General features: G+C 49.9%; 1 protein-coding gene across 3 annotated transcripts in view; it reads right to left on the bottom strand.

Annotated features, from left to right (window-relative positions):
• Window positions 1-24,522, bottom strand: part of LOC147710215 (E3 ubiquitin-protein ligase TRIM39-like) — a 229,427-nt gene continuing 204,905 nt past the window's right edge. For all 3 annotated transcript variants that reach the window (XM_086920889.1, XM_086920892.1, XM_086920888.1), the window contains one exon: window positions 1-4,076. In XM_086920889.1, the coding sequence (XP_086777015.1) occupies window positions 3,565-4,076 (512 nt within the window). In that variant the 3' untranslated portion in view covers window positions 1-3,564. The remainder of the gene's footprint in view (window positions 4,077-24,522) is intronic.

Consider the following 24,522-nt stretch of genomic DNA (forward strand, 5'->3'; position numbering starts at 1 on the left):
TGAAGTCAAGGATCGATTTATTGGCTGCAACCAAGGTAACAAGTGTCCTAGAATACAACACACGGGGAAGTATATTCTCAGGAGACTGCTCGCCTTTGCAAAATCAGGCGTCTCATACACAATTTTGGGCTTCAGGCAAAACATTCTTGGTTGTAAAGTAAATCGTTAACATATTTTTAGTACAAAGAAAAAGCAGAGTCATGATGACATGTCCATATTTCACTTTGTGCTGCCTACAACAAATCATTTGGCAAGGCCCAACATTTCATCAGATATCACTGGACCCCTAATAAAAACAGGCACCTCCCCACCATAAAGTAAGTGAAGCAAAAGAGTGGAGATAGATGTGAGTCGAGATATGGCAGGTGTGCGTGCTGAAATGGTTTTATGGTTTGTTGAGCCTAGATGCTATCTTGCTCGGCCACTGGGAGGGGAACTGACCTAACGAGTTCGGCCTGGGGCAATGGTTCCAACTTGTACAGGTCATGGAAAAGTCGATTAAGGAGTATGTGTCCTTGTGGAATTGAATTCAGCTGGATTAAGGCCTATGTAAAGGGCAACACATAAATGGGAGCCAAGGGTTTAGAACAAAAATGACGATTTCTAGGTGAAATCGTCACTCGAATATGCTGAAAATATAGGTACATGATGTGCTCGTCATTCTCGGTCTTTTGATACCAAATTCGTCATGTTTCGACGAAGTTTTAATTCTCGAGTCCAGAACGATTATACGAATCCAGATTTTCAGAACCACAGTGTACAGAACGTGGATCAGTTGGCCCGCTCAGAAAGTAAATTCCTTAAGGACTTAATGGGCCTCCCTTACAGCACACCAACTCTTCCTCTTCTTTTGGATATGGGCACCCGTCCTATTAGTGATCAGGCGAGGCTGCGCCCACTCCTCTTGTGGGCACGTATCTGGAGAGTCCCAGACATGTCCAGCTACGCAGAAGGTTTAAAAGAGATCCTCCTAATGACTGGCTGGGCTAAGGTCCATTGGCTAAGGGATGTCAAGCGCCTTCTCATTGACCTGGGCCTTGAAGACGCCTGGATTACTAGAACCGCCCCGCCCAAGTCAATTTTGAAGAAGCTATTTTGGAGTTGGGTGATTGGTGGCAGGAATAGTAATCCCAACTTGTGCAGGTCCAATGTGGAATTTCTCTCGGTCAAGGAGGTGCATTTCTGCGAACCATATTTGGATGCTATCTTAACTACTTGGGACAGGGCTCTATATTTCAAATTTAGGGTAGGCGTACTTCCAGTGGGTAAACGCACTGCCAGTTGGAAGGTCCCGGTGCAGACAACTCCCTTTTGCCCTTGTTGCTTGGACAGAATAGAGACAGTTCCGCACTTATTGTTCGAATGCCCGGCCTATGCAGCCCCTCGCCGCAGATGGCTGAAGCCACTCTGCAGAGAACTCGGGACTAGATCCCATAAGGAGGCCTTAAGAATTTTCAAAACGGACCCTCGGCCCCTGTTTGCAAGTGGACTGGCGAAATTCTTAGGCTGGGCATGGCGCATTAGATTTAACAGACTCTCATACATTGTTTGATATGTATCTTAGATTGTTTTTATGCAATTTCCATGTAATTTGCTGTCTGAATTGTATGTTATTACCTATACACTGGTTTTACTGTCTTTTAACATACATGTTTTGCTCTGCACTGGTTTTTACTGTTTTTTAATATACAAGTATTGCTTTTTATGATATGAATTATATCGAAATAAAGCTATTACTACTGCTATTACTACTGGTTACAGACTCTCTTCCAAGGGAAGACACAGTCATCCAGGATTCACGTGCTTTTAGTCTTCGCACCTCACATATTAACTCTTTCATGTACAACACAGGCAAAATTATGGCATTTCCTCCTTTTTAGGAACACCTAAAAACTCCAGAATGCCCTCCCAACACACATGAAGATTTCAATCTTTTAACAAAAGTCTCAAAGCCACTTTCTCATTAAATTCACTTAATCTATATGCCTGGGAAAATGAATGTTTCCTTGTATAATGTGAGTGGCGCTCGTTTAAAGTGCTGCGATACATCAGGTTGAGTTTACGAAAAAGAAAAAATAATACTGCCAGTATGTGAGAAGTTTGAATGTGATGGAAGCATGTTCGAACGGGGGCAGCTGCAGTTGCACCTTCGTGAGGTTGAAAGGCTGCGCCACACTGCAGGAGCAACAGTGAAATGATTGTGCCACATTTTGGAAGTGAAGGTGAAAAGATATGTTTTGGGCTCGGCTGGTCCCCGGGCTCTAATAGCCAATTCAGAACCTTGGCTCGGCCCTGGTTCGGCTCGTTTTGTCGGCTCGCGCACCTCTACACATGACACATCGCTCCCTGTGTAACCATTGCCACAGCGCCCCCAACAGCTGACAAGCTTTCACCTTGCGCGTGTGTGACATCCGCACCTCTTCATGGTGTTTGTGTGACATTTAACACCTTCATGTGACGCTGCCAGGAGATGATCAATGCAGTCGCGTCCATGTGAGGGGTTCGGATATTGCCACCGTGTGATATTATGGCAGAGAAATGACCTTGAAACACTGCCCAGGCTCCAGGAGGGCTCACGCACGGTCAGGTACATCCCTTCTGTGCGTGCTCAGTACCTTGCATCCTTGGAGCTTTGTTCTGTTCTTTGTTCATAATGGGTAAAAGCCACCAGTGGCTGTGGCTGGTACAAGCACCACTGATGCTGATGCTTTTGTAACATGTCCAGGCAGTGGTGTTTTGTTTAAGCCAATGGCGCGGTGCACTCTGGGGTTTGTGAGCGCCTGTTACACGAACTCTTGACAACTTAGGCTATTAACACTTCAGACGTTGCTACTCAAATGAGTTTTTATTTTAAGGAACGGCTGCAGTTGTACAGAAGGGTCGAGGCAGCAGCAGGTGCCGGGCATTTTAAAGGGGGGTCTCTTCTTAAAAATCAGCAAACGTAAACACCTAACGCTAACTTTAGTGACAACAAAATGCAGGGCGACACAAAATGCATTCCTGGTGAGACCCGGGTCCAAGGCCATATTACGGAGGGGACGGGTCCTCGGCCTCAACTAACTCAGAGAGGGTCCCAGACACGCCCTATGCCCAGCAGTTCACCCCGACACAGCTGTGTCATGTTAAAGACACATGGCCCAGGCATGCAAGGAAGTAACTATCATGGATTAAACAAGTGACAGTAAGCCATTGAGAGGAAAGCTGTCGGGGATGGTGACTGAGCAGAAATTACAGTGATCCCACGCCCCCCCATCTAACTCCCCCAATCTCCTCTTTCCTTCAGTGTAAAACCACCTTCCTCTGGGCCTTCTGGTTGTCAAGGCAACATGTGGGCATGTCATTCTGAAGAAGATTCTATGGAATGTTGGAGTTGAAACTGTAGATGACAGTTGAGGGGTCACTGGAATTACTGCCCCCCCTCCCCTGCAAGCGTCTCTGCTTGTGCTCCTGGAAGGAAGGATGAGGGGCTGAAGCTCCCTGCAGCTGTCACACCAGCCTCAGCTCCGTTCCTCCCCTGTAGGGGGTTGGGAGGGAAGGATGAGAGTCTGAAGCTCCCCGCAGCTCTCACACCAGCCTCAGCTTTGCTCCGTCCCAGAGCCAGAAGATCGGGAAGAGCCTCTCTGTGAAGGGGGCCTGCGGGAAGGAGTAGAGAAGCTCCATGGAGTCAGCATTGTACAGGGACAGCCGCCCCCCCTCATAGTCCAGATACACCCCCAGCTTCAGGGGCTCCTCACGAGGGTACAGAGAGGTCTGAGGGGAGGTGAGAGCCCTGTACCGACCGTCACACCCCTCCACAGCCCAGACTCCCCCCTCAGGTGACCGTGTGATCTCTCCCTTCCTGTTCACAGACTCCGCTGCGACCCCCACCTCCCACCCATACCCCTCCCGCAGCAGCTGCACCTCCCAGTAATGTCTGCCGGAGGTGAACCCCTCGCTCCCCAGCACACAGGGGTCGCAGGTGAATCTCTTGGGGGTGTCCGGCAGGGTCCGTGCTGTGTCCTTCCATCTCACTCGTCTCCCCCCCTCAGACACGAGGAGCCGACGATGAGCTGTGTCAGGATCCAGAGTCACCATCACTGCAGAGAAGAGATTCACAAATAGAGATTTAATGACACAAAGAAAGGCTGTAATTACTGCTTCTGTTTTACATATGACTGATTTACAACACACCTAGAAGGAGCACGCAGCGCTAGAGAGCACAGCACTAGACTGCTGACTACACTAAAGCGCGCATTCATCTAGAACACACACTGCACCAAACAACACAATGCACTACATAGACAGGATATTCAACTACACACTACACTGCACCAGCATATTACATCACACACACTGCGCACATTGCACTACACAAAAAAATTGCAGCAGACAGGACACTGTTCTAGTCCGTACACTGCATTAGATGGTACAGACTGACAGAACTACTGGAAGGTATACTGTACTAGTCGGAAAACTGCATTAGATGACAGAGTAACAGAGCTACTAGAACGTGTACAGTACTACTCAGTGCATTGCATTAGATGGTACAGATTGACAGAGGTACTGGAAAGTATACTGTACTAGCAGTACACTACATTACAAGGCACAGAGTGACAGAAGTATTGGAAGATATACTATACTAGGCATTAAGCTAAATTAGATGGTACAGAGTTACTGAGCTACTCCTAGGTATACAGTACTAGTAAGTACACTGCATTAGATGGAACAGAGTAAGAGAGCTAGTAGAAGGTATACTATACTATTCAGTACACTGCTTCAGATGGCACACAGTGACAGAGCTACTCGAACATATACCGAGATAAGAGTGACCGAGCTAGTGGAAAGTGTACTGTAAGAGCACTACACTGCATTAGATGGTACAGAGTGAAATAGCTACTAGTAGGATTACAGCCCCACTCCAAAGTACTATTCAGTACTCTAAATTAGATGGCATAGAGAGCTACTCCAGGGTATACAGTACTAGTCAGTACACTGCTTTGGATGCTACAGAGTAAGAGACCTGCAAGAAGATATACTGTACTAGTCAGTACACTGCATTAGACGGCACTGAGTGGCACAGCTAATCCAAGTTATGCACTACTACTCAGTACAATGCAATATATGGTACAACGTGACAGAGCTACTAGAAGGTATACTGTACTAATCAGTACACTGCAGAGAGACAGAGTTACTCCAAGGTAAAGAGAAGTACTCAGTACATTGAATTAGATGGTATTGAATGACAGAACTGCTCCAAGGTATACAGTACTAGTCAGTGCACTGAATTAGATTGTACAGAGTGAGTAGAATGTGTACTGTACTAGTCAGTACACTACGTTAGATGGTACAGAGTTACAGAGCTCAGTGGCAGCTCCTCCGTATTGGCGGAGGCGCGTCGCCCCACTGCCTGGCTCAGAGCCAGCAAACGTAAAATAAAACAATGTTCTTGCATCATTTTCTTTTACACTTGCTGGTTCTTAGCCAGCGGTGTTGGGAGGGGCGGGCCGACCAAAACAAAAGAGCGCACTTAGGTTTTCTCCAGCCCAGCTGCATTGAGCTGCCCGGCAGTAGAAACCCCACAGACTACCTGGTCTGAGCAGGGCATCTTAGCCCAGGTATTGGACAGGGAGTCTGTTCCAGGGGCTGCTGGGATTAGCAGGCAAGAAGAGGAGAGGCAGCGTGAGGAGACGGAACGCTAGAGGAGGCAAAAAGTAAGCTGTGAGTTTATTATTATTTTTATATTGTATTCCCACCCTCCCCACCTGGCGATGCCACCAGCGTGACGCCTCCCATGCGACCACAACCGCCCCACCACCCTTTGTTTATGGTGGCTGCCGATGCCAGACCTACTTGAAGGTGTACTGTTCTATTAAGTACACTGCATTAGATGGCACAGAGGGCCAGAGCTACTCGAAGATATACCACACTAGTCAGTACACTGCATTTGAAAGTGCACAGTAGCTACTAGAAGGTATACAGTACTAGTCAGTACACTGTATTATATGGCACAGAGTAACAGAGCTATTTGAAGGTCTTGGTACTAGTCAGTACACTGTCATAGGAGTAGCAGAGCTAGACGAAGGTATATTGTATAAGTCAGTACACCGCATTAGATGGTGCAGAGTGACTAAGCTACTAGAAGGCAATAATACTAGTCAGTACACTAAATTAGATGGTACAGAGTGGTGGAATTACTCCATGGTATACTGTACTAGTCAGTACAGCACATTAGATGGTGCAGAATGACAGCGCTACTAGAAGGCAAAATGTACTAGTTTGGTGACCCAGGTAGAGTCCATCCTTTAGGGATGCTTCGATTGGTTAGCATTGGCAGATGTAGTGAGTGTAGATACAGCTGTGATTCCAGATCGAAGTCCACATCAGGTAAACTCATGCAGTCACCACTCTGCAGATCTTGCTGTTGGTCCCCATCTGTTTTAGATTCCCACAGACTTTGCAGACACTGCCTTTGGGTTTAGCAGTCCAGACACTGGCTCCCTATCCCTAGTAGACCTCAGCCAGGATTTGGGGATCAGAGTTAAGGTTCTGATTAGACGTTGTGTAGACAAGACAAATTTGGTTGTGACGTGAAGGCCAGAAAGACGAGGTCCATCTCTTGGGATGTCCGATCTCAGGTCCGTGTTTTCAGGGCCCCTGTCTAGTCTTAGGAATGTCTAAGAGGGAATAAATATTTCTACCTCAGTCAGTGCTGCTAAGAGAGAGGGTCGTTTTAATCTGATTAACTTCCAGCAGGTGCCGGTCCCAGGTTTTAGCTAAGCTCTAGTTAAGACAAGACTAGTTTTGTGTGGGAGGGTTTTCACTTTGCCCCAAAAATGTATTAAAAAATGCCAGTATTTAGAGAAATAAAGCACCGGACATCATTTGTAGGTTAGAAAGTTACAGTGGGAACAAAGCAAGATTAAAATTTGGGTTTCTGATTATTTACAAACATATTGAGGCCGGTTATCTTGTAGAAATACTACAGGGGCTGAGCCAGAATATCTTACTGAACTCCACCGCCCTATCAGAAGCCACAGCCCAAAGATTCCTATTTGCAGTTTTGTGCCAACACCAATTTGACAAAAAGCTGTAGTTTCTACCTAACTGGTATTCCAAGTTACACAATATTACCACACACAGTATAACCACATGTAGTATAACCACATGTAGTATAACCACATTCAGAATTACCACATGCAGTGTAATGACATGCAGTATAACCACAAGCAGCATAACGCACTCGGCGACTCCAATAACCTAATCCTTGGGGATCTGAATCTTCGCTGGAATGAGACACACAATCCCCTAATCCAATCGTTATCCAGCCTCCTTCATGATAACAACCTGCAACAACATTGCACCGAGGAGACTCATTACAAAGGAGCCACACTGGATGCTATCATCTCACAAAAGAAATCAATCACGATCAACCACATCCTTCCAGTCGACTGGTCAGACCACCACATGATCCTCTTTCATATCAATCACCCCATTACCTCACATAAACCCCCCCAAGACCCCCCAAATGGACGAGAAACCTCTCTCAAATACCCCTGGATATCCTGGATGATCAGTTAAGCTCTCTTCTTCCGGCCAATAAATCGCACCTTTCCACCAATGAGCTCCTCGACTGCTACAACTCCGAGCTAGTGTCCATACTCGACAAACTTGCGCCACTAAAGCTCAAAAGAAGCAGAGTTATCCCTTCCAGAACGTGGTTCAATGCTGACCTCAACGCAGAAAGGAGAACTCTAAGAGCCAAGGAAAGAAAGTGGAGAAACAACCCAACGGCCATCCTTCGTGATCAACTGAAAGCAGCCCGAAGGAAATACAACAACCACATCAAAAACAAAAAATCCAGCTTCTTCCGCGAGGCTCTGGACAAAGCCAAAAATAGACCGAAGGAACTTTACAGCATCATCAGGCAACAAACGTCCAAACCACTGTCTTCTTCTGTGCTAGCGTCCAAAGATCTTTGTGACAATTTCGCCCACTTCTTCAATGAAAAGATCACAAAAATTGAACTTTCACTTGACCCCAACAATTCACACCCCAATAAGACCAGTTCGGCTGCTCCTCAGGCTCTCTCTCCCGGCTCTTTGAGCACCCCCTGGCTTAGCTTTCGCCCCGTCCCAGACGCAGAAATAATCTCGCTGATCTCGTCCTCCAAACCATCAGCTCATATCTCTGACCCCATTCCTCCCTCACTAATCATGAAAATGAAACACTCCCTTGCACCTATATGGGGCAACATCATAAACAGCTCCCTAAAAAACGGAGTGGTCCCTGACTGCCTAAAAATTGGGCAAGTTACCCCCCTGCTGAAAAAAACAGGTCTTGACTCAACAGACCTGAACAACTTCAGACCAATATCTAACCTCCCTCTACTAGCCAAAACATTGGAACGCTGTGTACTCCTGCAACTGACTCATCATCTGGACAACATCAATCTCCTAGACCCCCTCCAGTCTGGCTTCAGACAAGGATGCAGCACAGAAACAGCGATGCTGAACATCATAGACGATATCCACCGATCTCTGGACTCAGACAAATGCTGCCTCCTCATTCTCCTTGACCTTTCTGCGGCATTCGATACGGTGGATCACAAACTCCTCACCAAGGCTCTTCAAGAAAGAGCTGGCCTCGGCGAAGTAGTTCTCAAATGGTTCTCCTCATTCATACACAACCGAACACAAATAATAAAAATCAAGAATTTCACCTCCGAAATCCAACAGGTCAAAAAGGGCGTCCCCCAAGGTTCGGTGCTCTCGCCTCAGCTCTTTAACATCTATATGGAACCACTCTCCAAGCTACTCAGAAAAGCCAACATCCGCTTTCACCTCTACGCGGACGATACACAAATCTATCTGGAAACTTCCTCTCTCACTGACATACATAGACTAAATGATGTCCTGAAAGATGTTCAACAATGGCTGACAAACAATCACTTGAAACTGAATCCAGACAAAACTGAGACACTCCTCATCTCGAACAAGAAAGACAACCCTCAAATCACCGAATGGCTAAAAGCTATCGATGCGCTTAAAGGAAATCTTACTCTAGCCGACTCTGTTAAATCTCTTGGCATCATCATAGACCCCAAACTAAACATGGTAAAACACATCAAGAATGCAGCCAAGGGGGCGTGGCTAGCAGCCGGCTGGAATGGCTGCCTAGCTGAGGAGCTCTGTGGTGAACGAGACCCCATCCCCTTAATCCGCCTATTAATCCGTGATATCTGCTGATTTACCGATTGCTCTGCTAGGCGTCTCCAAGCGGCAGCCCCTGCCGCAACTCCGGTGTTCCTCCGACGCCGGAATCAGCCCGTGCTGGAGTGCCTGCCTGCGGCCTGCTACCATCGAGGCTGCACCGGCCTGGCCTGGAGCACTGTCCGGCCGGAAGTGGAGGACTCTCGGGTGACCAGACCGGAAGTCCCCGCGTCGCAATTTTGACCGTCGCCCGGAGGGGTTTTCCGGCATCGGACGACGGACATCGCCGGTGGCGGCGCTCTACTGAGGTGGGTCGGCCCCCCCCAGAGACCCACCCCCCTCCTCCTCTGGCGTGGGTTGGAACGAGGGGGCCGGTAAAGTACTCCCGAAGGACGGGGACCCGGGGACGTCTTTGACGGCGGGTGGGACCGCCACTGTGACTTCAGGCGGGCACCCGACACACCACCCATCGCCACGCCTGCCATTGCCTGTGCCGCCGGAGGGGGAGAGACACTCACTTGCTGCAGAGTCGGAGCGGCCCTGCCCCTTTCCTGCCGGGCGAGTCCTCCCTCCTGAGGCTCCGACCCCGCTTGCGCTGCTGCTGCCCACGGGACCACGCCAGTGAGGGGACGACTTCCCGGGCATTCACCTGGGATCGAGCGAGTGCCGGTGCGCCCCAGACGGGGGCCACCGACGTGTGGGCCCGGTGGCACGGTTGCCTACATCTACGGCGGACTGGTTCTGGCTGGGAGGGGGTACATTGGACCAGCGAGGTTACCAAGTACTGACTATTGTGTGCACCCTCATCCCCCCGGGACTAAGATCACCCAAGGTGACAGTGGGGCCGCTATGGCATAGTGGCCTGCAAACCACCAGACGACCTACATTGGGGTTCCCCTCTGCCGGCGCCTCCTCTCGCCCCGATCTGTCTCCATTCACAGCACTGACCGGCCTGGGCATTGGAGGTCCCGCCCGCTGAGCCGTTCTTGGAGCCTGCCCCAGACGCCTGATTGGAACGGCCTCCTCGACGGCCCATCGTCCTTGAGCGGCCAAACCTGAGGGGATCGCGACGCATTGGGACTCCAGCCGTAGCTGACACGCCTGTCGGCCCACGAAGGAACGGCGGAATGGCGGGGAAGGGAACGCGACACATCGCTGCCCAGTCACGACTTGAAAAATTCGCGTTCGAGAAGAACCCCTCGCAACACTCTGATGGACGCGCGTCTGTAGGCAGAAGCCCCGAAGGTGACGGAGGGAAAAAGGTGACGCTCGAGGATTTGATGAAGACGCTCACTAATGTCCAAACTACAGTGGGGGCCATCTCCTCGGATGTCGGCTTACTGAGGGCGGACCTTCACAAAATGACCGAGAGGGTGGCGCAGGTTGAAGTGGTCGTGAAGTCCCTGGTTGAGGACACCTCCGAATTGCAGCAGGCCATGGAACGAATGGAAGCGGTCACAAAGAAATTGCAGGACAAGCTGGACGATCAGGAGGGGCGGGCTAGGCGTAACAATGTCCGAATCCTAGGAATTCCGGAGTCGGAGGGCAAACGGGCAATGGACCTTTATATAGAGGACCTTATCAAGACCGAACTGAAACCAAAAGGTCTATCGAACTTCTTCTCAGTGGAGAGAGCGCACAGGGTCCCGGGTGGAACACCGAAACCGGGGGCAGCACCGAGACCTGTCTTGGCCAGGCTGTTTAATTTTCGAGACAGGGATGTCATACTCCAAGCGGCCAGAAATGCCCCGCCCATCAAAATACAAAACTCTACGTTGGCCTTCTTTCCTGACTACACGGCCGAGGTGGCCCGGCGCCGCAAAACTTTCCTTGAGGTAAAAAAGGCCTTACGAGCAAAGGAATTGCCCTACTCGATGCTGTTCCCGGCGAGACTTAGGGTCGTGGATAACCATAAAGCTTGGTTTTTTGATACCCCGGAAGCGGCGTGGGACTGGCTGGATGGTTGGCGTCAGGTGGCAGGAAATGGACGCGCGGGCAGAGGCCAGCGTAATCACCGCTTCGAGAGTGCAGGGACTCCTCCAGCGACGGCCGGAGAAAATCACGACAGGGAGCTGGAGGAAGGACCGGAAGCCGACGAACTGGGCCCTGATGTATAGGTTCCTTCTTAGCACAGTCTTCTCCACAGATGGCCAAATGAGATGGCGAGGCTGCCGTTGATCTATGAACAGGAAGAGCAGAATGTGACTGATGGGGTCACTAGTACCACGGAACACTTACCCCGCAAGCAAGTACATTGGGGGGAAATGGGTGCAGGCACTCTGCTACGTTGGGGGAGCGGGCGGTTTTATGTCCGTATAGCAGGGCGGCAGGGAGGGGGGATGGGTGGGGGGGGTTGTTTACCAAGTTTTATTGTTCTTTTATGAGTCTCATGTTTTTCCTAGGGTTATATGTACACACGACCTCAAGACACTTACTCTGGAACCAGTGTACACTGCTGGGTCCTCCACGCCAACAGGGGCAGGTCTGCCTGGTGCGCCTGGTGTTCTATATGGGCCTCCTGGCCCGACAGGGAGAGGGTTTTGTAACCACTACGTTAGTTAGGTCCCGAGGCCTCAATAGTCGCAGATTCCTGTATGGGCTGGCACAGCACACTAGCACGGGACACTCCCTATGTGGTTTCTACACAGGACTAGGCACTCTTTATCACGGCAGTCAAGGCTTCCCATACTCCATGTTGCGGGTCCCCGGTCCGAATACTATATCCGAAGTTCCAGACACACGAGAGCACCTGCGGTCATGGCTAACCAAGACCTTTTAATGCCTCCCCCACACTCGCAACCACTGGTAACTGCCCCGCTTACTGTCATCTCTTGGAATGTCAATGGGCTGGGCCACAAAATTAAACAGGGCTTGGTCCTCCAATTCCTTAAGAGAAAGGCCCCGACCATAGTTTTGCTCCAGGAGACACATCTGGTGGGAACAACCTGTCAGGCCCTTAACCGCTGGGGATTTAAAATGGTCACACACGCAGAGTTTTCCTTGGGTTCACGTGGGGTTGGTATCCTGGTTTCCAAAACTGCACCCCTACTTATCAAGCACACATGGGCTGATGACCAGGGGCGCTTTGCAGCGATCAGTTGCCAATGGGAGGGACGGCCATATAATATACTGACGGTATACATCCCCCCAGCGTTACATCAAGGAGCCTTCCAAGACCTGGGTAACTTATTGCTTGGACTCCCAGAGGGGGAACTGATTATTGGTGGCGACTTCAATGCGGTGCCGGACGCAGCTGTGGGCCGACAGCCTCCTCGTGAGGCTACCAGAGCGGACCACCTGTTCCGGGAATTCTTAGATGCCCTGGGACTGGTGGATGTATGGAGGCTCAAGCACCCCCGGGATCGACATTACACATTTCTTTCAGGGGTACATGGTAGTCTTTCCCGGCTGGACTACTTACTGACACTAGCCGTTCCCCCAGAAAAGATTGTATCCATAGAACATCTACCGCGGGGGATCTCAGACCATTCCCCAGTGCTAATCACCTACGCAATGCACCCCACCAGACGACAACAAATTTATCCGATCTATCCTGGGTATCTTAGATATCATGCCATTGCTAAAGCGCTCAAAACAGCTACCACAAATTACTTCGAGGACAATGTGGGCTCGGTCGACTCACCGTCGGTACTGTGGGAGGCATACAAAACAGTGGTCCGGGGTCAAGCCATCTCCACTATCACCAGGCATAAAAGGGCACAGAAGGCAACCATAGAATCGCTCGAGACAGCGGTCCAGACCGCGGAGTTGGCACACGCCTCTGAACCCACGGAGGACACAGCACACACGCTGAAGTTAGCTTCCCAAGAATTCAGATCGTACGCAGAAGACATGACAAAGGCAAGGTTAACTGACACATTACACAGGGTCTATGAATTAGGTGATAAGACTGGGAAAATGCTCGCATGGATTGAAAGGAAGGAAAGGGCGAGTAGGTGGATAGCCGCATTGACACTCTCGGACGGTACTTGCACGACCTCTCCCCCTGCCATAGTGGAGGAACTGGCTTCCTACTATGAATCTGTGTATACAGCTCGCGCGGGAGTGTCAGAAGACGACTGCACGCGATTCCTCCATGACATTCCTCTCACCACACTCTCACAGGAAGTTGCGCAATCCCTAGAGGATGATCTGACGGGGGAGGAGTTGGGGGTGGCCCTAGCAGCCCTAAACACTGGAAAGGCGATGGGACCCAACGGTCTGCCGATCGAACTCTATAAGACACTGTCGTCGACCCTTACCCAGCATATGCTTCCCATGTACACTGACTGCTTGGAGCGTGGCTCCCTCTCGCCGGATCAGAGGTTGGCCACTATTGTCACTATACACAAGCCTGGTAAGCCACCGGACCTGGCTTCCTCATACCGGCCGATCTCACTGATGAACGCAGATGCAAAAGTGCTAGCGAAACTCCTGGCCCTGCGTCTACAACCTCACCTCACAACTCTAGTGCACCCAGACCAATCAGGCTTTATGCCTGGGCGTAATACCTCCCTTAATTTGAGGAGACTAAACGGAATACTACACCGCATTCCCCTACTCCGGGAAGATGCCGCAATTCTCTCATTAGACGCTACCATGGCGTTCGATCTGGTGGAGTGGCCGTTCCTTTTTGCGGTGCTCAGGAAGATGGGCTTTGGCCCTAACTTCTGTGGCTGGGTTCGACTACTTTATACAGCACCCTTGGCACAGATCATTGCGAATGGGCACACGTCACGCGTGATCACATTGGGTCGTGGCACCCGCCAGGGCTGCCCCCTGTCCCCACTATTATTCGCCCTCATACTTGAGCCGCTAGCAGTGAGAATCCGTATGGATCCACAGATCCGAGGCATCTCGTGGGGAGAGGGATGGGAAGACCGCATCTCCCTCTATGCGGATGACGTCTTGCTGTATTTGACGTCTCCAACCTCGTCCCTAGCGACGCTAATGGCCGTGCTTAAGACCTATGGTGACGTCTCGGGGTATACCATTAACTGGGCCAAGTCGCTCCTGTATGTATTACGTGGTCCGACGCCCATGCTGCCACATGGCTGCACCTTGCAAACGGTATCCAGAGGGTTTAAATATCTCGAGATATACATCACCCCAGAGGAGACAGTCTTTATGGAAGAAAACCTACTGAAACCTCTACAGAGGCTGAAGTCGGATGTGAAGCACTGGCGTTCCCTTCCCTTGACTCTACTGGGCAGGGCGGCCCTCTTTAAAATGCTCTCACTCCCTAGACTCCTCTATGCATTACAAAACACCCCGTTTCCGGTCCCTCTCACATATTTAAAGTCGATCGATGCTGAGATCGCCGCACTGCTATGGGACGGTAAACCGGCCCGTATAGCGCAGGCTAAATTATCACGCAGTTGGTATGACGGAGGCATTGCCTTGCCGAACGTCAAGCTATACTACTGGGCTGCTCAACTTATGGTGGTGAACCAATGGCTGCACGCCCCGCAACAAGATCCGGCCTACGCCCTTGACAGGACCGTTCTCCCTCCAGACAAACTTCTGAAGGCGCTATACTCAGACAAACGCCGGCACACACTCACGGGCCCCACGGCACACACGATCAAGATTTGGCATGCTGCACAGAGAGCACTGGGATGGGAGGGAGTCCTTACGCTGTCCACACCGTTATGGGATACCCCCAAACTTGGCACACTGTCAAACTCAAAAGGTTTCAGGCAATGGGAGCTAATTGGCATATCGACAATCGGGGACCTATGGATACGGGGGGGGGGTATTTCATTCCCAGCCCTGCGAGAGAAGTATGGAATGGGGGAGAATGAACACTATAGATATGCACAAATTAAACACGCCTTGCAGGGAGCCATCCCTTCTGACTCAATCCTTGCCGCATCATCCCCCCTGGAGGATAGACTCCTCACTGACCACTTAGATAAGAAGGCGATCTCCCTTACATATCGGAAACTTGTCAATAATCTCCCTGACCCCACGGTAGTCCTCCGTAGCAGATGGGAGGTGGATCTGGGGGACATGGCTGATGAGGACTGGTTACATGCACTGGCCTCGCCCAGGGAGACCACCATACCTTCACGACTGAAACTGGTCCAATTAAAAATACTACATAGGGTGTACTATTCCCGTACTCTACTACATAAACTGGGGCGGACCCCGGAACCTAACTGCCTCAGAGGTTGTGGATCCCCTGGGACTTTTTATCATACTTTATGGGATTGCCCCAAAATACAATCTTATTGGGAGGAAGTGTTGTTTGAGATCTCGGAGGCGACGGAGGTTGTGCTCCAGAATGAACCTAAGTGTTGTATACTAAACATTTGGTCTCCTACCGATATGAACAAGGGACTGCAACTCTGGGCGGCACTGGGTATGGCCATTGCAAAGCGTAACATTGCTAGGAGGTGGGGATCTGGTGTGAAACCCTCATGTACTCGATGGTGTGCTGATATGGACTCGGCAATGGTAGCAGAAAGGGCAGTATATGTGCATAGAGGGTGCCCTAAGAAATGGTCGAGGATATGGAAAAATTGGAATGAATATCGAGGGAACCTATGTGAGCCCCCGGAGGAACTGCTTGAACCTGATGATGACCCATAGGGGGTGTGCTACAGTGTCTTTGCTATCGGATGGCCTTCTGTGAGTGGGTTGTTTGGGATATGGCGGGGACGTCTTTGGAATGAGTATGCTAAGGAACGATTTACGTCCCTACGTTCTATACTGGTTAACTTGGAGTACATCTGGAGGAGGGTCGTGGTTGCAATTATGAGATGTGCCGTACTAGGCGGGGGAGGCGCGGGGAGTGCCGGGCAGGGCTAGTGATGTAGCTTATGAAGGGGACTGTCTCCATGATATGATGTTGTGCTTAGGACCCTATAGAAAATGCTTGTATAATGTAACCCTGTAGGATGCTGATATTGAATGGTACAATCCTGATTCTCTATGAGACAAGTTATGGTTGTTTATTATAAAATGAGACGGATTAGGTCAGTGAACACTACTATCCGAAAGTTTTCAGATGTTATTTACACGATTTATGACTCGGCAAGGATGACCGTTACCACTGATTTGATGTTTATATACTTTACGTGTGATAAATAGCGGCCAGCCTCCGGGTTGTGTGCAAGACGCTGTGTATTACTGAAGCTTTAATAAACGTCTTTTAAAAAAAAAAAAAAAAAAAAAAAAAAAAAGAATGCAGCCAAAGGTGCTTTCTTTAACCTCAGACTGTTGAACAAGATCAAACCCTACATTCCTAACAAAGATCTCAAACTGGCCACTCATTCTCTGGTATTGTCAAGGCTAGACTATGGGAACGCAATCCTAACAGGCATCCCGAAATCAAACTTGGCACCGATCAAAACAACACTACATGCTGCAGCTAGAATGATTACCGGCATAAAAAAATCGGATCACATCTCCCCAGCGCTCAAGGAACTCAAATGGCTCCCAGTAGAAATGCGTAGTAACTTCAGAACGGCCTGCCTAACACACAAAGCCCTCCATACCGGCAAACCCGAATACCTGGTAAATAAACTCAAAAAAGCAGGCCAAGCCAGGAATCTGAGAAGCTCTAACTCCTTCCTGCTCATCCTACCCAAAACCAGAAAGAAAAGAACAGCGGACTGCTCCTTCACTGGAAATGCCCCCAAAATCTGGAACTCCACCCCCCCGCACATCAGAACTATTCCTTCTTTTGTGGAATTCAAAAGGCAACTCAAATCCTTGTTCCTGATCCGCTCCCTTGGCTGTGGGTAACCGGGGTCTGCAAGCAACCCCTGAACTATGTGACTACAGTGAATCCCATAACCAAAGTAGCTCGGCAACTCACCCATGTTCCGCTTACAATGTCACTCATTGAATGCTTATACATTACATATGTTATGTTCATGTTTATGTTATGTATATGTTTATACAGATTTTTGTCAGTCTATTACTGTAAAGCGCTCTGCTACCTCCGGGTCTTGACAGCGCTATAGAAAACTTCCTAAATAAATAACGAATAGTTTCTTACCTGTCGGTGTAGTTTTGCAGCTTGAAGATCTTTCTGGATTCACTAAGCTGTGCATATTCTGCAATCTGGTGGTTGGGTCCGGATTCATAGTCTTTTTTCTCTCTTTTTTTTTTTTTGTCGTAGCCCAGGTGGGCGTCGACGTCCCATCATTTGGTGTACCTTCGGTGACGTCGGCGTGCTTCCGGCGGAAGCTACCACCCTTGGGCGCCATCTTCGGATTCTTTTTTTCTGTCTCTTTCTCCTTTTCTGTTTTTGTAGTGAATCCATGGCTTTGTTTGTTAATCCTTTTTTCAACGTAATTCTTTTCACGTATCTTTTCACGTATCTTCTAAGTTTCAACTTTCTTTCTTTCTATGTGTTTCCACCTTCTTCTCCAGCCTCATCTTTCTGGCGGAGGCGGGTGGGTTCGCTAGTGAATCCAGAAAGATCTTCAAGCTGCAAAACTACACCGACAGGTAAGGAACTATTCGTTTTGCAGCGTGAATCTTTCTGGATTCACTATGCTGTGCATAGATTTTGTAGCGGTTTTCCTCACTTTTGTGGCGGTTGGGTGGAAGATGAGCGTTGGTTGTTGAATATATGTTGAAGCACTTTCTGTCCTACTTGTGCTTCTTTGTTCATCTGTACATCCACGCAATAGTGCTTAGTGAAAGTGTGCACTGAAGCCCATGTTGCCGCCAGGCATATGTCCTGGATTGGTGTGTTGGCCAGAAAGGCAATTGTTGCTCCTTTCTTCCTGGTGGAGTGGGCCTGTGCCCCTCCAGTTAGCTCCTGGCCAGCTTGTTTGTGGCAGACTTGTATTGTCTGTGCGATCCATCTCGCTATGGTGTTTTTAGTGACTGGTTTGCCCATGTAACTGTTTGCGAAGGATACGAAGAACTGTTTAGTTTTCCTGTGTTCCTTTGTTCTCTCAATGTAGTACATCACAGCCCTTCTAGCGTCTAGGGTGTGGAGTGACCTCTCTGCGCTTGTAGTGGGGTTTTGGAAGAAGCTAGGTATCTGAATACTCTGGTTCATGTGGAACCTTGACACCACCTTTGGCATGAAGTGTGGGTCTGTTCATCACGACCCTGTCACTGTGTATCTGGATGTAGGGTTCATGCAGTGTGAGTGCCTGCAGTTCGCTCACCCTCTGTAGCGAGGTGATTGCTACCAGAAAGGCCGTCTTCATTGTTAACATTTGCAGTGATGCTTTGTGGATGGGTTCGAAAGGTGCTTTCATGAGCTCCGTCAGTACCACATTTAGGTTCCATGCCGGTGGCGGCATTCTTTTTGGCGGCGCTATTCTTTTAGCTCCTTCCAGGAATCTTTTTACGACTTGGGATGTGAAAAAACTTCTCCCTGTTTCTCCTCTTGTGTATGCCACAATCGCTGCCAGGTGCACCCTCAGCGAGGATGAGCTTAGCTTAGCCTTAATTAGGTGCGTGAGGTACCTTAGCACCGTGGATTCCTTGGTCAGCTTCCTTTGGAGCTGTTTTTTGCAACACCACTGAGTGAATCTTTTCCATTTTTCCCCATAGCACTTGCGTGTGCTGGGCCTTCTTGCCTCTCGCAGCACCCGCAGGGTGCTCTCTGGTAGTTTTAGGTGTGCGAATTCTAAGTCCTCAGGAGCCAGGCTGAGAGGTTGAGGCTCTCTGGTTCTGGGTGTAGGATATCTCCGTTTTCCATGGAGAGTAGGTCTCTTCTTTTTGGGAACTTGTGTGGTGGCCCCTGCGCCATCTCCATTATCTGAGAAAACCAGGTCTGTCTGGCCCATTGTGGTGCCACAAGGATGAGCGTCATGTTGCTCTTCATGCATTTGTTGAGAACCCTCGGGATCAGTGGTATCGGGGGAAAAGCGTAGGCAAATGTTTTCGACCAGCTTATCCATAGGGCATTCCCCTGGGACAGTGTCTCTGGTTGCCTGGATGCAAAGTACTGGCATTTTGCATTCCGGTGTGTTGCAAATAGGTCTATTGTTGGCGTGCCCCATTTCCTGAATAGTCTCTCTGTTTTCTGAGTATTGAGTTCCCACTCGTGGGACGCTGAAGTCTGCCTGCTGAGCCAATCTGCTTCTACATTGTCCTTCCCTGGCAGGTGTATGGCTAGCAGGTCTATTTTTAGTGGTATAGCCCATTTCCAGATCTCCTGTGCCAGGTTTGACAGAGGGAACGACTGAGTTCCCCCCTGTTTGTTTATGTAAAACATTGTTGTGGTGTTGTCCGTTTGTATTAGCACCTTCTGGTTGTACAGGTGCTTCTGGAAAGCCTTGAGGGCTAGCAACACAGTTTTCAGTTCCAGGTAGTTGATGTGCCTGACTGCATCTGTAGAGCTCCACAGACCCCTCACTCTGAGCCTGTTCATGTGCGCGCCCCACCCCTTCTGGGATGTGTCTGTGGTGATGGTCACTGTTGGGTCCGGTGGTGTTAGAGGTTTTCCTTCTGTTATTCTCTCCCTGGTCCACCACCTTATCTCCTCCTGCACCCTGTGCATTACAACCACTAGATCCTCCCAATTTCCTGTAGCTTGTGACCATTGCTGTGGTAGCCACTCTTGGAGTGGTCTCATCTGTAGGCGTACATTGGGGACCAAGTGTATGCATGATGCCATCATCCCCAAGATCTTGCTCACAGTCCTCACTGTCAGAGCTCGCCCCTTCTGGTAGTGACGTTTCTCCCTCAGTAGGCTGAGCGTTCTCTTTTCGCTCGGTAAGACTCTGCATCGGACGGTGTCGATCTGGGCTCCTAGGAAGATCTTCACTTGCTCTGGTTCTATTGAGCATTTGCCCCAGTGTATGGAGAAACCCAGGCTTGCTAGTGTTCTTGTCACCTGTTCTGCATGCTCTTTGCATGTCCTGTAAGAGCTTGCCTTTACAAGCCAGTCGTCGAGGTAGGGGTATACGTGTATCCCCTCTCTTCTTAGGTGTGCGGCCACTGCCGCGAGGCATTTGGTGAACACCCTTAGTGCGGACTTTAGGCCGAAAGCGAGGGTCGTGAATTGGTAGTGATCCTCGTTTACTGTGAACCTTAGCATGTGCTTGTGCTGCCTGTTCATGGGGATGTGCAGGTACGCGTCTTTGAGGTCTATGGTGGACAAGAAGTCCCCTGCCTTTATCTGTGATATGACCTCTTGTAGGGACATCATTTTGAATTTTTGAGTTTTGACGTATTTGTTTAGGAACCATAGGTCCAGGATGGGTCTTAGACTTTCGTCCACTTTTGGCACTAGGAAGTAGTTTGAGTACACTCCCTTGTTCCGTTCTTTGAAAGGGACTCGTTCGATGGCCGCTTTGAGGAGGAGTTCTTTGGCTTCCTCTTGAAGTAGTTGCATCTCTCTTCCCGAGTGCTGTCTTTTCTTTGGTTTTCTGTTTGGTGGCCTCTTTTCCAACTCTATGCAGTATCCGAACTGCATAATATTGAGTATCCACTTGTCTGTTGTTATTTTTCTCCACTCCTGGAGAAAAATTCTCAATCTTCCTCCTACCGGCGTTACATGTTCCTTTGTGTCTTGTCCGTGTAGCCCTCTCCTCTTTGTTTTTCCGTGCTCCTCCCCCGGAGGGTTTGGGTGATGGAGCACCTTCTCCCGTGTGAAGTCACTTAGAGGGTGGTTGTTCACCGCCTCTCCTTCTCTGGCCCCGTCCATTTCCTCTTGACCGAAAGGACTGGCCCCTGCTTTGGTAGTTCCAGCCTTGCCTCTGCTGGCCCTGGTGGCCTTGGTTGTCACTCTGTTGCCACTGGTGGAAACTCTGGTGAGAATCTCCTCGCTGACTTCCACCTCTGTCGTTCGGCCTCCGTGTAGAAGTGCCTCTTCTCATCCCCCTGAACTGCAGGGCCCCCATGGACCTTGCTGTCTCGTTGTCCTTCTTCAATTGTGTGAGCTTCTCATCAACTGGGGCTCCGAACAGTGATTCCCCTTGAAGGGTGTGTTCAGGATGTTGTTCTGGACCTCAGCCTTGAAGCCTGAGATCCTGAGCCAGGCTTGCCTTCTCTCAGTGATGCCTATAGCCATCAGTCTGCTGGATGTTTCTGCCCCATCCAAGGCTGTCTTCAGGCACGAATTGGTGATGCTCTTCCCCTCTTCCACAAGGTGTGATGCCCTCTCACGGTATTGTTCCGGGAGGTGCTTGAGCAACTGTCCCATCTCATCCCAGTGCTAGTATTGATGCCTATTCAGGAGGGCGTTGGAGTTCGCCATCTGCCAGTGTGCTGCGGCGTTCCTCTCAATTTTCCTGCCAGTTAGATCCATCCTCCTGCTTTCTTTGTCAGGTGGGGGTCCAGACGTTGTTGGGACGTTTCCCCTTTTCCTGGCCGTTGCAGCGATTATAGAATCTGCTGTAACGGATCCCTTGATGTAAGCCGGGTCTTGGGAGGAGAATTTGTATTTTTTCTCCGTCCTCGGCGTTACTGATCTGCACGTAGCCGGATCCTTGAAGGCTTCCTTCCCCTGGTCTGTGATACTCTTGAGCATGGGCAGGAACTGACTTCTTGTCTGTATGGGGAGCAATGTCTCGAGCAAGAAGTCTGCTTCTGGCTTCTCCTCCTCCATCTTAACTCCATAAGCTGCTGCCGCCTTTCTGACCACCTCATTGTATGCCCCAATGTCATCGGTGGTGAAGGCCTCGAGGGGTATGTTTCTACCGCCTCCTCTGGGTTTTCGGCCTCGATGTCCTGCCATTCCTGTTCTTGGGCCGTCGAGGAACCTGAGCCGTAGCTTGACTGCTGCTCCCCGTAATCCCCTTCTGTGTAGTAGAGGTCTTCCTCCTCTTCGTGCTCCGAAGGCTCCGGAGTTTTCGGCGGCTCTTCGACGTCGAACTCCTCGAGCTCCTGTACCACAGCGACGCTCGATGTCGGCTTCGAGGGGATCTTGTAACTTCTCATTTTTTCATCGATATTCTTCCTTCTCTGAAGGATGTTCTCCATTTCGGCCTTGAGCCTCTTTCTTTCTCTGCATCTCTGCGGCCTGTTCGTCGTCGAGCGTTTCGGCCGCCCTTTTCGGCGGCGCCGTCGACGTCGAAGCTTTCTTCGGCTCCTTTTCTTTCGACGTCGAAGTCGAAGGCCCTTTTTCGGGGTTCTGCTTTGATGACCTTTGCTTTTCGCTGGTCTTCGGCCTCCGGGAGTCCTTCTCGGAGGATCCGCTGGGCTCTTTTTCGGAGGATGCAGCTTCGGTCGTCGATTTGTTCGGCGCCGGTGCTCCTTTCGAGGCTCTGGGCTCAGACTTTCGAGAGTCTGCCTCTGGTTTCCGAGGCCCTGTGGGAGTTTTCGGGGTCGTAGACTCTCCTACCTTATCAGGCGTTTTCTTATCGGTCTCAGCGACCATGAAGTCATCTGGGCCTTCGGCGATGTTGTCCTCGTCGTCTGTGGAGAGGCCAAGTTCGTAAAGCGTCGGGGCTTGGCCCTTGCCCTGCATTGTGTGGTGAGCCGTCCTCGGTCTTTCTCGAACTCGGAGTGTCTTCGGCTTGAAGACGGAGCAGGCGTTGCAGTCTCTGCTCTCGTGGTCGATAGGCAGGCACAGGTTGCAGACTGGGTGCTGGTCTTTCTGTGCGAACTTGTGGTGGCAGTTCTTGCAGAATTTAAAGGGCGTCTTGTACATCCCTGCGCTCAGGGGGCCCCCTGTGTGCGCATTCCTTTCAAGGACGTCGAAAATTTCGAAATTCTCTCCTTTCTTCGTCGTCTCTTCTCTAAAGGTCCTCTTCTCCCGATCTTCTCAGGTCTTCTCTGTTGAAGATTTGCTATATTTTCTCCTTTCCTCCTGCAAAACTCCTTGAGCTTCACGCGACGATCCAGACCCAACGGCGGAAAAAAGAATCTGAAGATGGCGCCCAAGGGTGGTAGCTTCCGCCGGAAGCACGCCGACGTCACCGAATGTACACCAAATGGTGGGACGTCGACGCCCACCTGGGCTACGACAAAAAAAAAAAAAAAAGGAGAAAAAAGACTACGAATCCGGACCCAACCACCAGATTGCGGAATATGCACAGCATAGTGAATCCAGAAAGATTCACGCTGCAAAACCACGTGTAGTATTACCACATGCAGTATAGCCACATGCAGTATAGCCACATGCAATAAAGCCATGTGCAGTATAGCAATGTGCAGTATAGCCACATACAACATAATTGTGTGCAGTATTATCACATGCAGTATAACCACATGCAGCATAACCATGTGAAGTATTACCACATGCAGTACTAGCACATGCAGTATTACCACATGCGGTACCACTGAACCAGATATTATCGGAGACACATTCCGCTTTGGTTGAATTGGCACAAATTATAGCAGGAAAATGACATGGAATTTGGGTATTATCTTCAGAAATCAGTGCAGCAGTACTCTACTGTCGTCTTTTATTGTGAGTGTGTGTGTGCCTGCATGAGCGCAGATGTGTGTGATGCTGCGGGCCTCGGTGTGGGTGCAAGGTGTGAGTGTAGACTGTTAGGGAATATCTTATAAACTATATGCGTGCACTAGGTCAGTGTAGATGCATTTGTTGGGTCATTGAAGATGCATGCACATGGTCATTGTACGTGCATGTGTTAGGTCAGTGTAGACGGATGTGTGTGTTAGGTCAGTGTAGGAGCATGCACTAGGTCAGTGTAGGTGCATGCGCTAGGTCAGTGTAGGTGCATGTGGTAGATCAGTGTAGGTGCATGCACTAGTTCAGTGTAGACGCATGCGCTAGGTCAGTGTAGGTGCATACGCTAAGTCAGTGTAGACGCATACGCTAGGTCAGTGTAGACGCATGTGCTAGGTCAGTGTAGATGCAGACACTAGGTCAGTGTGGATGTAGACACTAGGTCAGTGTAGGTGCATGTGCTAGGTCAGTGTAGGTGCATGAGCTAGGTCACTGTAGGTGCATGTGCTAGGTCAAGGTAGGTGCATGTGCTAGGTCAGTGTAGGTGCATGTGCTAGGTAAGTGCAGGATTATGTGCTAGGTCATTGTAGGTGCATGTGCTAGGTCAGTGTAGGTGCATGTGCTAGGTCAGTGTAGGTGCAGACACTAGGTCAGTGTGGATGCAGACGCCAGGTCAGTGTAGGTGAATGTGCTAGGTCAGTGTAGGTGCATGAGCTAGGTCACTGTAGGTGCATGTGCTAGGTCAGTGTAGGTGCATGAGCTAGGTCACTGTAGGTGCATGTGCTAGGTCAGTGTAGGTGCATGTGCTAGGTAAGTGCAGGATTATGTGCTAGGTCATTGTAGGTGCATGTGCTAGGTCAGTGTAGGTGCATGTGCTAGGTCAGTGTAGATGCAGACACTAGGTCAGTGTGGATGCAGACGCCAGGTCAGTGTAGGTGAATGTGCTAGGTCAGTGTAGGTGCATGAGCTAGGTCACTGTAGGTGCATGTGCTA

The sequence above is a fragment of the Lissotriton vulgaris genome, chromosome 5 (assembly GCF_964263255.1).
Source record: "Lissotriton vulgaris chromosome 5, aLisVul1.2, whole genome shotgun sequence".
NCBI lineage: Eukaryota > Metazoa > Chordata > Amphibia > Caudata > Salamandridae > Lissotriton > Lissotriton vulgaris.